We start from the raw sequence: 15,792 nt of genomic DNA, 5'->3' as shown, positions 1-15,792 counted from the left end.
ACTGGGGCATTAGTTAGAAGACATCTTGTTTAAGTCAAGTAACACAACCCACTGATGTGGGGAAGCATGTCATGTTCTTCATTTCGTATCATTACCCCTTGTATTGTTTGAGTTACAATCATAACTGTTAGTCTTTGTTTTTATCTTATTTTGAAGTTACACAACTTATTTTTTCAGGCCTCATCTCACCAAATGTATGCTCAATCCTCCTCAAGAAGGAATGAAGAAGAAAACATGCTTGGGGTATACAATTCCAGTTCAGGTTGCAAGTAGTTTAGATTGTTAATTCCCTGGGTTACATTATCATACAAATAGATGTAAGATGGTGTAAGTCAACTCTCATAGAAGGATATAGAGTCAGAATCTCAGCTCGGGTTTGAATAGGTTGTTAAGGTTGCAAACAGCCTAGTTCAACTAAGATTGCGATGGGGAGAGGGATGGAATCAGTGGCAAGAGTATGAAGTCTGTGGTAGATGATGAAGATAATGGCTCAGGGCTTTGGTGGAAATTGCTGTTCATCCATAACTGGGCAAGCAGTCAGACACATAGAGGCAGTGTCGGGGTTGAGACAGATGATGGAGAGTTAATTAATATTTTGAAATACATTTTTACAGCTCATCCATCTTCTTCAGTTTGCATGCTGAGGTTCATTGCTCTTCTCTTTCCAGCTATGTTTGCTGCTGCAATCCAGTAGTGCAAACTGTAACCCAATACCAACGATAGGGAATTAAGTAGCCAAAGTAATTGTATTTTAATAAAGTAGGAACAGCTGAATCTACCCAAAATAGCTGCAGCGTTTAATATAGTATGAACAGTGCCTTTGTCGGTGAGGTATGTAATTGGGACAGAGTAGAGGAAATTTTACTTTGTATCTGGCTGTGTTATATGTGACCCAGGACTGCTTGATGCTGACACTGGGTAGAAGAGTACATTTCCTAGCACTAACATATCTCAGCTGAAGCACATAACGCGCTAAGAAATAAAGACTTAGTTTAGAGATACAGTACTGAAACAGGCCCTCCGGCCCACCGAGTCTGTGCCGACCATCAACCACCCATTTATACTAATCTTACACTAATTCCATATTCCTACCACATCCCCACCTGTCCCTATATTTTCCCTACCACCTACCTATACTAGGGACAATTTATAATGGCCAATTTACCTATCAACCTGCAAGTCTTTGGCATGTGGGAGGAAACCCACGCAGACACAGGGAGAACTTGCAAACTCCGCACAGGCAGTACCCGGAATTGAACCCAGGTCACTGGAGCTGTGAGGCTGCGGTGCTAACCACTGCGTCGCCCCTAGCATCCTTCGTGACCTCAGGACTTCCTAAAGCCCTGTACAACCAATGGAGTACTTTTTAAGTACAGCCACTGCTGGAATGTAGGAAACACCAACGAATTTGTGCAGATCAAGCTCCCACAGACAGCAATATGGTAATGACCAGATAATTTGTTTCAGTGATATTGATTGAGGAATAGTTAAATGCCCTTGTGATACTTCACAATACATGATCATTTCATTCCCAGCCAGGTTACGTTTTTCCTTGTGGATTAACAGCTTCCACTTTCTGTACAACATTCATGTGCAACTTTGAAAGATTATATATTTAAACATTCCTTTGGTTTCTGACAGATGTTGCGTTGGAGTATCGGATTGTTAGAAGTAATGAGCTATTTTTTTTTAATCCCAAAATTATGGGGGCAATTGGTCAGAAATGGTGAGCCCAGAATACTAATCAGTTCCTCTAAAGACTTTCCTGGGAGTGGAGGTCAGAAATATTTATCGGCAGAGCAATTAAAAGAAATTGCTGGGACCTCCCCTTTAAGGAGCGGTGGTGCTTTGACCCGGTAGTGAAGGTGCTGGGGAAGGGAGGGTGTGTGGTGTTTTTTGCAGAAGCTGTTGTTGTGTCGGTGGCAGTAGACCGGATTGGGGCGGGGGTGAGTATCGGTGTTTGAGGCTTGAGCCGGGCGGGAGCTGCCGGTTCTGGTCCCTGGACCCAGTGAGTGAGGCCCCGGCTCCAGACCCGGCCCAGGCCCACCAGGCGCCTCGGGGCCGCTTCACTGCTGAACCCGCCCGTTTCGCTTCGAGTCGGTTTGCAATTTAAAAAAAAACATTTTATTTTAAAACTTTCTTGCCGCAGGAAAAGTATATTTTTATAAATTTAAACTGTTGCAACCGAGTGGGTGCATTTTCCCCCAATACAATGTTGATTTGCCTGTGAAACTATGTTTAAATGTTATTGTTGTTTCTGTTCAAACTGTTTAAATCCCCATAATTGTGTTAATTTCCTGCTCTGTGTCTTTATCTCCAGCCCGAAATCTCTCTCGCCTAAGGCTTTCCTAGCTCCACCCTAAACAAACTCCAACTCCCCCAGAACTCTGGCCCTTATCCTGCAGAGTCAGCACCCTTGTTATCGCTGATCGCCCCATTCCATATTAATTAAGCATATAGACTTCTAAATGACTGTCTCCGCTTTTTAAAACTCCTCCCAGGCTTCACTCCATCCGACTGTTGCAGTTTTATCCGGTCTTGACTTTTGTGTGTCTCCTCCGTTCTAACGTTGGTGTAATAAATTATCTCTTTCCTCCTGAGTTCACTTCCTAAACTTTCCGAAACAATCCTATCAAGCCCCTTTTCAATGCTTCAGTCACCTCCCCTACTTGGTGTCAAGTGCTTAAATTATAAATGCAAGTTTACCAACTGTTAAAAGTTTTCAGTTTTTCTTTGGTGCTTTTGGGGGCACTTTGCAATTAGCAACATATCAAAACATCCACAAAGAGATAAACAGAAAGTAAATATCTGCCACTTGAGGGTTTTGAACAAGTTTTAAAAATCCAGTTGCAAGTACATGGGATATACAGAAATACAACTATAAGTTTGCTAATGAGATTGCTAGAAGAGCTCCAGAGAGATGATGGTAGATACTAGGAGGCAAGTTAATAATCTGCATCGATTTGAGAGTCTGTTCCATATGTTGTTTGCTTTCTGATGTCCTGAAATTGCCTTTTGCTAGTTTAAACCTTGACCCATTGTCCTACTCTTGCAATTTAATTCTCTGCACTGTTGCAAACTTTTATACCTTCTGTAAAATCCCTCTCTCCCTCTACTTTCAAGGCTGAAAAGCTCAAATTTCTTCATAACTGAGAATTCTTAAGACTTGTGCACCGTCTCCAGGGCATGAATGTTTCTGTAACCAGAACTGGGCACAGTTCTTGAGCTGTGCTCTGACCAGAGCACTGTACAGTGTAATCACATTTCCTCACTTGTTTATTATTTTGGCTGAATAATTCAGAGCATATGAAAGATCCCACGGCGCTATTTCTTGCGGCCTATATTTAAGCCTCAACTGACATCGGCAAAACAAGTTTATTTGATCATTTTCGCTTTGGTTTTTTGGGATCTTGCTGTATGCTAATTGGCTGCTGTGTGTCTTATGGCTACACTTTAAATGAAAAATAGACTTGGAGTTAATTAGCACCTTCAGAACTTCATGATATTCCAAAGTACTTTACAAGCAATGGAATACTTTTGAACTATTGGCACTCTGCCATTTTTTGCATAGTGTACAAAGGTCCATTTTAACCAATCCTGGTGTACAAGTGTTTTCCAGTTTTTCTTAAGTGTTGCACTTCACATTTCTATAAAATTTAATCTGTCTTTGTTCTGTCCACCTAGCTATTTTATTTAGTTCTTTCTGTAATTTGAACTGCTATTTCCTAGTTCACTAACACACTTGGCTTAGTATCAACTGCAAATTTGTCTAATTTGCATTGGGTTCCTGATTTCAAGTCATTGATCTACATTAGAAACTCTAGTAGGCTGCATTAAAGACATTCAGAGGCTGGTAATAAGTATAGTTAGTTGATTAGGCTCCAATTAAACTTAAATTTTTGTGGTGGAGGGGATAAGGAAGCCAGGTTTAGTGTCGTATGTACTGATATTTGGCTCATTCAATCTGCTGTATCAGAATCCAAACTGAACCAGTGTCAATATGATAAAACCTTGAGATAATATGAGCAGACAACCAGAGTGAGGTTTATCAACTCTGTGGTACTCCCTCTGTCAGTGAAAGTTTGAAACCAAACACTGCAACTTCTGCAAACAGATGGCACCTAGACCTGGAGGGCAGTTCCTTTGAGTCATGTCAGCTGCTGGCAAGTGGCTTTCCTGCATTCACTGGTCCTTGGAGAAAAATGGTTTTGAACTTTGTTGACCTTTTTTTAATGCGCTAAAGGAAAGAGGAAGCTAAGGATGGTACAAATGTAGGCGAACAGTGTGTGGAAATTGGTTTAGTGTCACTGTCGTAAGAGCGGGATTAAAGACAAACATCTATATATGTATATCTGTCATTCAAGATAATGGTTGAACTAGGTTCATGTGGAAATGCAGAAACATGGCTAGCCCAGGATGATGAAATGGTGGGTGGGTGAGGGGAGGGCACATGGGAGGCATAGAATTTTCAAACATGCCCATAGAGAGAGTGCTGAAGTGGGAATGATTGAGCCTTTTAATGTAGTGCAGTGCAGTTTCCTCCATGGTTAGGGAGCTCACTAGAGGAAGCTGTCTCTTGATATTTGGTTTCTGACACTCAGCGATAGCTTTCTTTGAACTATTTGATGATGCCATAGCATAATTAATCAAAACATCTGCAAGAGGGACAGAGCAAATAAAAATACTCTGGGGAAATGGAAAAGGAAGACTGTTTGTAAAGTATGGAGAGCGATCAATCATTGGATAGAGTACAAGATAACCGAAAGCCAAAAAAAAGCTTCCAATTAGAAATTCTCCATACAATCTCTGACAGTATTTGCATACAACTTTGTTCACAGAAATTCTTGACCAAATTGCTTGCTTCAGATTGGCATTTTTGTGGCTACTCTAACATGTATGATTTTGATTGGTTAGAAAATAGCTGCAAGTACATTTTAGTCCATACTGTATTTGAATGAATGTAGAATGCTATTCCTTGAGCTATTTCTCAACAGCCATTTTGCAAGCCACAACCTCTATTATGCTTGTGACCTTTTAGAGATTGGATAATCTTTTTGGCCTGTAATATTTGGTTTCTTTCTGTGTTTAACTTGCGAATGATGTCCTACTTGTTCCCAACACCAACACTGGACCAGGGTTGTGAAATGCTGCTGGAAGACATAGGACTCTAATTATAAGTTTTAGAACTTTAAATATCAGGGTGCGTGCTATAAGTAAATTTAGTATATTAGGATAGTGAATTAAGGAATGACGATTTAAGAATGCGTGACTCGAGCAATGTGCCAATTGAGTTGGTTGTTTGATTTATTTTCTGGAGCTGCTTCTTGCTTGGGGAAAGCACTATTTTAAAAGTGTATACATAGACATTTGATAATACAAATGATGCTTGGACTAAGATGAGAGTTATTTTATAATGGGCATAAATTCTCAATCTCGTGGTCTTTGGCACTGTCTATTGTTTTTAACTGATGGGAAAAGTAATGTTTTAAATGATTTACTGCTGCATGTATGATTTCTGCACTGTTTCTTCAAATGTAATAGTTTATGGCTAGGTTCAGCATATAAGAAACTAGTAAAACCATCTTGTCCTATATAGTTTTTACTTTGGTGTAAGTAACTTGCGGGTAATTTTTGCTGCGATAGAATCCTTTTTATTATCCTCTTATACCATGCTTAGATTTCATTGTCGAGTGAATTTTTTGTTTATTCGTTCAAGGGATTCGGGCATCGCTGGCTAGGCCAGCATTTATTGGCCATCCCTAATTGCCATTGGGAAGGTGGTGGTGAGCTGCCTTCTTGAACCACTGCAGTCCATTTGGGGTAGGTACACCCACAGTGCTGTTAGGAAGGGAGTTCCATGAATTTGACCCAACGACAGTGAAGGAACAGCGATATAGTTCCAAGTCAGGATGGTGTGTGGCTTGGAGGGGAACTTGCAGATGGTGGTGCTCCCTTGCATTTGCTGCCCTTGTCCTTCTCTGTTGTAGAGGTTGCGGGTTTGGAAGGTGCTGCAGTGCATCTTGCAGATGGTACACACTGCTGCCACTGTGTCTGTGTTGGAGCGAGTGAATGTTTGTGGGTGGGGTGCCAATCAAGCTGGCTGCTTTGTCCTGGATGGTGTCGAGCTTCTTGAGTGTTGTTGGAGCTGCACCCATCCAGGCAAGTGGAGAGTATTCCATCATACTCCTGACTTGTGCCTTGTCGATGGCAGGCAGGCTTTGGGGTGTCAGGTGGTGAGTTACTCGCCGCAGAATTCCTAGCCTCTGACTTGCTCCTGTAGCCATGGTATTTATATGGCTACTCCAGTTCAGTTTCTGGTCAATGGTAGCACCTAGGATGTTGATAATGGGGGATTCAGCGATTGTAATGCCATTGAATGTCAAGGGGAGATGGTTAGATTCTCTCGTTGGCGATAATCATTGCCTGGCACTTGTGTGGTGCGAATGTTACTTGCCACATATCAGCTCAAGCCTGGTTGTTGTCCAGGTCTTGCTGTATTTCTACATGGGCTACTTCAGTATCTGAGGAGTCGTGGATGGTGCTGAACATTGTGCAATCATCAGCGAACATCCCCACTTCTGACCTTATGATGGAGGGAAGGTTATTGATGAAGCAGCTGAGGACACTACCCTGAGGAACTCCTGGAGCTGAGATGATTTACCACCAACGACCACAACCATTTTCCTTTGTGCTAGGTATGACTCCAACCAGTGGAGAGTTCTCCCTCTGATTCCCATTGACCTCAGTTTTTCTAGGGCTCCTTGATGCCATACTTGGTCAAATGCTGCCTCGATGTCAAGGGCAGTCACTCTCACCTCGCCTCTTGAGTTCAGCTCTTTTTTTTGTCTTATGTTTGAACCAAGGCCGCAATGAGGTCAGGAGCTGAGTGACCCTGGCGGAACCCAAACTGATCGTCACTGAGCAGGTTATTGCTTAGCAAGTGCTGCTTGTTAGCACTGTCAATGACACCTTCCATCACTTTACTGATATTTACAAATATTGCACTCTTGTACTTGAAAACTGAGGAACCAGAAAGTTGGGTTTGAAATTGACTCCATGTAATTGGCCTACTCAAAAATAAACCTTGGGTTCCTGAAACTGGAGCTGGTTCAAAAAGGAAAAAGGGTGGAAAAATGTGATGTTGCTGAGAAATTGAAGTTCAAAAATTGGGTAAATGTTTAGTTTTGAGATGGTTAAGCATACGATTCTGCTGCTTAAATTTAAAGATGCTGCATATGTACATGTGTAATTGCCATTTGTAAGTTTCGCTAAACATGTTGCTAATTAATCAGATGTCAGAATCCTGCTTCAGCCGTTCCAATGTTACAAAATTGTGGTATAAAATTACTTTTCCAGTGCATGGTAATTTCTGGATATATTGTGCCTTCATCTTTGGAGGAGTAAATGCTAAGTTGAACTTCAGATTATGATTGTGTAATATTTGTTTCAATGAAGCCCTGCTTCATCATCTGTTCCATCCCCTTTCTTGCAGATAAGGCAGGATGACCATGACTCACGTTAGAGCTGTTGTTGCTGCATTAACTGGAGTGGTAGCTTTCTTCCTTTATTCTTCCATACACAAGATTGAAGAGGGGCATCTCGGCATTTACTACAGGTATTAACATTTTTCTTAGTGGAAGCGCACTTGAGGATTTGCAGCATACAGATTACAAAATAAAAAGTGCAAGGAGACCAACTTATCTAAATTTTACTATGCAAGTCTTGCCAACAATTAGGCAGTCTGAATTTTCTTTGGTAAGTTTTACAGACAAATTTCAGAATGTGTTGTTGAGCCTATTTGTGAATTTCAGTAGTGAGAAGTTTTTGTATAATTGTTGGGGGAGGGGGCGGAGGGGAGAGAGCGAGCGAGAGAGAAACTGCAGGTGCTGGAAATCTGAAACCAAGAGACAATGCAGGAGAAAGACAGTAGTTCAGCCACTGTGGAGAGAATGGACAAGTTCATGTAGAGGTTGTGGACTCTTCAGAATATTTTTTCCCTGCATTTCTCCACAGCTTGTGGTCTACTTCGTTGGGTGATCCTCTGTTAAGGCTGGCTGATAAGTTGAGCACCTAATTTGTTCCTGGAGCACTGTGCCACATGAAGAATGGTTTCCTAATCCACTTCTTGAACAACTGGGATGCTGTCACTGATTCCATAAAGTCACTTAATGATGTGCAGTTGTCAATTACTTTTGTTCATGAAGCGGCGTGATTTATTTGAAGACTTGTCAGACCTGCATTTTAACAATTTGCAGCTATAATACCATATACATTACCAGGAGAGAATCTTGTGGTTGGTTCTACTTAAATGCTGTATGCTTGAAGTTCAAGTGCCAAGTTTCTTCCCAAAATAGTTCTCTTTCACCCTGTAAAGTGTTACAGTTGGCTGTTTAAGGTCCCCCTCCTTTAGGTTACACTCAGTCAATATGAATATATTTGCAAGCACTTTAATCATCAATTATTACTTCTTTGCTTTATTTTTAACATTACAAAGCATCATTCGGATTGCTTAAGTGCATGTGTCTGGAAAATTCCTGGTGACTAACCTGTACCCTGAGGAACACAGCACAGTTCCTTTTTGTTTCAACTACCCTTTCTGACATGTTCTTCCCTCCTTTTCAAAATGAAAAGTTCTTTGCCATTGCATGATATGCCTGGCTTATTAACGGTCGAAAGTTGATTATAATAGTGGCCAGCATGTTCGAGCTTGCAGTTGGTTGTTGATACTAGCAGTGATGTAAGCTGCTGTATAAATACTCATGCCTTGCATGGCTTTTAAGTGCACAGCTTTATTTTTTATTTGCTCTAGAAGTCAATTTATAACATGAGAAAATGTGCCCAGTTGATTGGACAGGGGGGCATAGTTAGTTTTCAGGCATACTTTGAGCTTATGCATTTTATTGTGAAATGATTCATTTATTGATCCATATGCTTATTGCATTTATTGATCTATATCTTTTTAAAATTCTATTGCAAAACTCATTAAGCTTTCATAAAACTCTGCTTCCTTGAAGCAGAAAAATAAAATGGTTACTACAAAGTGATCTTTCAACTTTGTGTTTGAAAAAGTGAATTAGAAAAAAGGAAGCAGAGCAGGAAAAGAGGGAAGATGGAGTTCAAAGGCAAAAGAGGAATGAGAGAAAATTGCAAGGAAGTGAGAGGGGTTGAGGGGAGAAGTGATGCAAAAGAGGAACGGAAGAGAAGGTGAAGGAGTTCAAAGGGGAGAGAAGTAAGAATCCGAGGGAGCAGGAAAATGATTGAGCAAGGTAATGAAAAAGAGATTGGGAGACAGATGGAAAGTGATGTGTGCAAATGCGTACAATCCACATTTCAACAAAAATTTTTGAAACCAAGGATCTCAATTTGTTGCATTGTACAACTGTTGATGGTTGGAATATTGCTAAGCAAGATCATATACACTATATATAAAACTTGTGCCCTTCTGTCAGTTTATAATTTTTTTCTGCCATTTGTGCTTTGGTTGCCCACCCCTGCACTGTAGGGGAAAATTACACAAGCTGACACACCTTAATATTTTATGTACAGTTTGAAATTTATGCCACTTCTACCTTTTAAAGGGTAAATACCCGTAGTTGCAGTTATGTAAAATAGCTCCTGAAAGCTACCCAAGGAGGAAATGTACCAATTTAATACTGCCTTTCTTGCAGTAGTTATTGCATCAAAATATATTGATGGGGTGAAAAGAAAGGCATGCATTTATATAGCACCTTTCACTTCTGTTGGATGTCTCAAAGTGCTTTGCAGCCAATGAAGTACTTTTGTTTGAAGTGTAGTCACAGTGTTAGGAAATGCAACGGCCCATTTAGGCACAGCAAATGCCCACAAACAGCAACATGTTGATAACCAGATGATCTGTTTTTGTGATGTTGATTGGCCAGAACACCAGGGCTAACTACCCTGTTCTTTGAAATAGTGGCATGGGATCTTTTATGTCCACCTAAGAAGGCAGTACTGCACTGGAGTGTCAGCCTTGATTTTTGTGATAAAGTCCTGGAGTGGGACTTGAATCTATAACCGTCTCACTGCTACCAACTGAGTCATGGTTGACACAGTCTGGGTGAGATGAATTAAGGTGGGAAGAAGCTTGTGTGGAGCATAGACCTATTGGGTCAAATGGCATATTTCTAAAATGTAAATATTTGTAACTTTTTTCTAAGTTAAACTTTGTACTGAACTGAAATTCAGGGGTCAACCTGCTGTATGCTGCATATATGGCTCATATCAACATTACTTACATGATCAATTTTTGTGTGCTGTTTGGGTTAAATTTTTGCTGTAAATTATTTCTCTCTTCAGAGGTGGTGCTTTGTTGGCCAGTCCAAGTTTCCCAGGCTACCACATTATGATGCCATTCATTACAACCTTCAGATCTGTTCAGGTTAGCAATCCTTATTCAAATTGCCAACAGATACAAGGTGGGATTCAGTTGTGACTTGCCTGATTCACATTCTACAATAACTACTAGAATTGTACTGCTGTTGTAATTTTCTGGAATTTTTTTTCCTAAGTCCTTTTAGGTATGACAATGAATGAATTGCCCTTCATAGTTATTGTAAATCTGTTGAGAAGACCATTGACATTGTAGCAACTGTAATGATTAGTCAAAATGCACTGTCTCCATTGCTGCATGTTTTCTTGTCCATCCAAAGGCAGTGATGGCAAGTACTTCCATTTCTGCTATGTTATTTGCATTCAAAGGGACATCTAAGAGCACTTCATATGGCTGTGGATAGCAAGTGGGCACTGGGAGAAGTGAGAGGAGGTGTTTGAAGAGTGGGTAAAAATGATGGTCAAGAGGACAGTCTTGTCGAGGTCTTTTGAACGTAGGGAGGAAGATGGAGTTGCTGAAAGGAGGAATTCAGAAGTGAGCTCTGGAGCTGGCTGTTGGTGGAGTTGAGGAAGAGGTTTTTTTTTAAAAATTCATTTTTGGGATATGAGCATTGCTGGCAAGGCCAACATTTGTTGCCCATCCTGCGTTGAGGACCAGTGCTCGGCTGTGATTTTGAGTGTTGGTAGCCCTCTGGTACATCACCTAAGTGCCCATTCCTTCATAAGCCTGTAGATTGAGCTATTTAGTGTGTAGAAGAAAAATGAAATCTGGGCCTATTTGTTCGTGATTTTCAGCATACTTTCCAAATGCACACTTTCTCATATTTAGAGCTTGAAGGAATCTTGAGCCTGTTGAGTGAGGTTTAAAATGTTATAATTGAGGAAAAAGGCATTCAGTTTTGTATGAAATATATCTGATTATGCCATTTTTATTTTATTAAGACTGTACAAGTAAGTTTAGTCTGCTTGCAGTGGTTTAAAACTCTGCCTTCTGAGGTGATCGGAACCCCATATATTGCCCAGAAAGGGGTTAAATTTGGGTTGAGTGGCTGAGCAGTTGGAGAGAAAGGAGATTTAATTTAAACTTGGGTGGTATCCATAAAGACCAAGTTTTCAGGTCATAGAAAACTCCATTGCTTATAGAAACTAGTCTAGCAGTAAGCAGAGGAAAGGTGCTGGAGATCTAAGTTGCATCCATGTGATGAAGTGCAATACAAATCCATGTCTTAAGTCTTTGCCCACTGAACTATGTATTTTCTCCTCCCTCGCACAATATGAATTTTGAAGATTGCATGGAACATTTTAAAAAGTATTTAATTTTTTTTGTTTCAGACAACTTTGCAAACAGATGAGGTGAAAAATGTGCCTTGTGGAACAAGGTATGTTAACATTTTTGGTTTATGGGGAGATTCCTTTTGTGTTTACTTACCTACAGTTATAACATTTACAGGAAAGAGCTAGGAAAAAGTCTTAGATTTAATAAGTCCTTTTAAACAATTGAGTTTTTGGTTATGGTTACATAACTTGGGAATCTTATTCATATTTGCCATTAGTACATTGACTGCAATTGTAAATGTTTTTTATTCATTAGTGGGACGTGGGCATCACTGGCTGGGCCAGCATTTATTGGCCATCCCTAATTGCCCTTGAGTAGGTGATGGTGAGCTGCCTTGAACAACTGACAGGAGGAGGAGGCTCCGCAAATATCTCCATCCTCCACGATGGGGGAGCCCAGCACATCAGTGCAAAAGACCAGGCTGAAGCATTTGCAACCATATTCAGCCAGAAGTGCTGATTGGATGATGCATCTCTAACTCCTCCTGAGGTCTGCAGTATCACAGATTCCAGTCTTTAGCCAATCTGATTCAATCCATGTGATATCAAGAAACAGCTGAAGGCACTGGATACTGCAAAGGCTATGGGCTGTGACAGCATTCCGGCAATAGTACTGAAGACCTGTGCTCTAGAACTAGCCGCGCCCCTAACTAAGCTGTTCCAGTACAGCTACAACGCTGGCATCCACCCGGCAATTTGGAAAATTGCCCAGGTATGTCCAATACATCAAAAGCAGGGCAAATCCAACCTGGCCAATTACCGCCCCCACATCCTCTCAGCATTTACCCTATCGAACCCCCCTCAAATTCTTGTGTTTCAATAAGATCACCTCTTTCTTTTAAAGTCCAATGAGTATAAGCTCAACCTTTCCTTATAAGACAACCCCTTCAACCCAGGAATAAACCTAGTGAACCTTCTCTGAACTGCCTCCAATGCAAGTATATCTCTCCTTTTTTAAATAAGGAGACCAAAACTGTACACCGTCTTCTGGATATGGTTTCACCAATGCCCTGCACAGTTGTAGGGAGACTTCCCTACTTTTATACTCTATCCCCCTTGCAATAAATGCCAACATTCCATTTGCCTTCCTAATTACTTGCTGTACCTGCATGTTAACTTTTTGTGATTCATGTACGAGAACACCCCAATCCCTCTGAACTGCAGCATTCTGCAGTCGCTCTCGCGCTTTCCTATTTCTACCCGCTCATTTGATCTAACTATAACCCCTTTGCGGACTCTATCCCCCTCGCAACTTGCTTTCCTTTGTATCGTCCACACATCTGGCTACAATACACTTGGTCCCTTCATCCAAGTCAACAATAGAGATTATAAATAGTTGAGGTCCCTACACAGTTCCCTTTGGCACCCCACTAGTGAGGTTTGCCAGCCTGGAAATGCCTCATTTATCGCTTTGTTTCCTGTTGGTAAATCCTCTATCCATGCCTCCCCCCACCAGTGCTGTAGTGCTAGTGATTGTTTTAAGTTCCTCCCTCCCTTGATATTCTGCTATTCTTGATTTTTTTTGTGGTACTGAGGTTCACAATATGGGCACATTTAACAGACTGCAGTTGTGCTCCCATCCTAAGCATGTTGCCCAGATAGTGTATGGTACAATTGAGAAATGTGATGTGTTCACCTTGTTTATTGCTGCAGTTGATTAGAGCAGGTAAGGGGAAATGGATTAGGTGTAGCGAACCGTGTCTTTTTCCCTCCTGTGTTGCTTACCTGATGAGTCTTTCATGCAGGTGCTTTTTTTTTTAATATTGTGTTTTCCTTGGTCGACAAAAATTTTTTTTTTTAAATTACATTTTGCAGGCCATAACTTTGAGGTTGTTTGGTTCAGCTGTTTTAAGTCTTCCATGTTATTCAGAAATACTTATCATTTTTGCTTTCTTTTTAGTGGTGGTGTCATGATCTATTTCGACAGAATAGAAGTGGTAAACAGCCTTGCTCCAAGTGCAGGTCAGCATTTGGTGAGCCTTTATAGTTTTTGAGACTTCAGCCACAATGGTTAATTCAGAGTTTGGCTTGCTTCCGTGGAACTTTTTCCTTTTGAAAGCAGTAAATAAGAACATTTAAGGCACATCCTGTCTTCTGGAACAAGTTACTTCAAATGAGCATATGATATCGGAGCAGGAGTAAGCCATTTGGCCCTTCGAGCCTACTCAGCCATTCAACTCCACCTTACCATTCTATCTCCATGTCCCTTGGTATTCTTAGTATTTCTGTCTTGACAAATTTAACTGTTGAACTGGTGGGTGTTTTTTGAGGTAGCGGTTGAAGTGCATGGTGGGAGATTTATCCGGAATCTAATCTGTCAATGCAAGATACTATGACAAATGTGGAACAGTTCCATTCCTGCAATTCTAATGTCATTTTCCTTGGTTAAACTCGATTGTGAAGGAGACAAGGTGTCTCTAAGACCAACAGAGGGGGCCACTGTAATCATCCCCAAGGGGCCTTGGATATTTACATCAGTTTCTTGTTTTTATATTCAGTGCCACAATGTATGAAGCCAGAATCTGATTTGCAGTTTTATGGCATTTTCTATCTTTGCCGCCACCTTTTTTAAAGACTTATTAATCGATACCCCAGATCTCTTCCTGCACTTGTTATTTCCTAAAATGTACTGCAATCTACTCAAATAGAAGTTGCTTTATTCAGATTATCAGATTTTTAAGCACCAAATTCCTATTTGCTGTGTTACTTAATACAAGTTATTAAATAATTCAAAAATGTCCTAGTATAAATAATGACAATTATCAAGCACAAACTTCAGCATTGAACTGCATCTGCCACCAGTGATCTGCTCTGCTAATCTGTCTTATGCCCTCTTGCATTATTTATTTAGTTTTTTTTTTATTTAGATACAGCACTGAAACAGTCCCTTCGGCCCACCGAGTCTGTGCTGACCATCAACCACCCATTTATACTAATCCTACACTAATCCCATACTCTGACCACATCCCCACCTGTCCCTATATTTCCCTACCACCTACCTATACTAGGGGCAATTTATAATGGCCAATTTACCTATTAACCTGCAAGTCTTTAGCTGTGGGAGGAAACCGGAGCACCTGGCGAAAACCCACGCAGACACAGGGAGAACTTGCAAACTCCACACAGGCAATACCCAGAATTGAACCCGGGTCGCTGGAGCTGTGAGGCGGCGGTGCTAACCACTGTGCCTCTCAGTTTGTCGTGTCCCTTATTTTGGCAACAAATCTCTGTATTAATTCTTTTTGTACCTATGTATAAATTATTCCAATATGTGGATGCCATGTTTCTAATCTGCAGAATCAGGAGGTATTGAACAAATTAAACAATTCTCTTGTTTCCTTTAGTGTATGATATTGCTAAGAACTACACAGCTGATTATGACAAGACGTTGATTTTCAACAAAATTCATCACGAGTTGAACCAGTTTTGCAGCGTGCACACCTTACAGGAGGTCTACATTGAATTATTTGGTGAGGGTTGTTTAATCTTAATCTTAGATCTTTAATAGTAGTGGAATATTGTTACTGGAGTATGAAACATTATTTCAGATAATTTGTTCTGTTTACTGACATTGTTGAAATCAGCCAAAAATTGTCAGTATATGCTATAAAACATACTAATATGTAAATCTAGGTGAAAAAGTGTTCACTTGGGTGTAAAACAAAATTGCATGTATTCACTTTAAAAGGCGAAAAACTAGAATTATTCATTTTTCATCTATAATCATTATCATTATCAGTTTCTGTTGGCATGAAGAGGAACATCGATTTGAGGAATTGCTTTTCATTTATATTTTGAGGAAAACTCTTTAGATTTGAAGAATGTGGCAAATATTAAGTTTTACTCTTTTTTTTTTTTTGGTTTTCATCTAACCTACACTGCATTCTTTTGCTGAGAGGGCAGATTGGGGACCTAATCTTGGATCTCTGCTAGTGAGGTGGTCACAAGGGGGTGCGAGAGCAGCTCATGTGACGTGCTGCAGATTTCACTCTGACCTCCTGTGGCATATTGAAACTCTGCTGTTTTGCTGTACATAGAAGCACCATATGGTACATAACTGCATGCAAACCTGTTCCAACCTGGTTTGTATTCATACATTTTGTTTTG

General features: G+C 40.5%; 1 protein-coding gene across 5 annotated transcripts in view; it reads left to right on the top strand.

Moving 5' to 3' along the window:
* The first annotated feature begins 1,852 nt into the window (after positions 1-1,852).
* The window catches only part of LOC137355462 (erlin-1-like), a 29,785-nt gene continuing 15,845 nt past the window's right edge, over positions 1,853-15,792 (top strand). Inside the window, exons 1-6 of one of the 5 annotated variants that reach the window (XM_068020604.1) lie at positions 1,853-1,946; positions 7,493-7,615; positions 10,318-10,399; positions 11,683-11,729; positions 13,586-13,647; positions 15,030-15,155. In XM_068020604.1, coding sequence (XP_067876705.1) covers positions 7,503-7,615; positions 10,318-10,399; positions 11,683-11,729; positions 13,586-13,647; positions 15,030-15,155 — 430 coding nt within the window. In that variant the 5' untranslated portion in view covers positions 1,853-1,946; positions 7,493-7,502. The other 4 variants (XM_068020606.1, XM_068020605.1, XM_068020608.1 and 1 more) reach the window with 4 other exon arrangements.

The sequence above is a fragment of the Heterodontus francisci genome, chromosome 42, assembly GCF_036365525.1.
Source record: "Heterodontus francisci isolate sHetFra1 chromosome 42, sHetFra1.hap1, whole genome shotgun sequence".
In the NCBI taxonomy this organism is placed as follows: domain Eukaryota; kingdom Metazoa; phylum Chordata; class Chondrichthyes; order Heterodontiformes; family Heterodontidae; genus Heterodontus; species Heterodontus francisci.
Note: the sequence above shows the minus strand (reverse complement) of the source record. Positions and strands in the feature narration are given on the sequence as shown.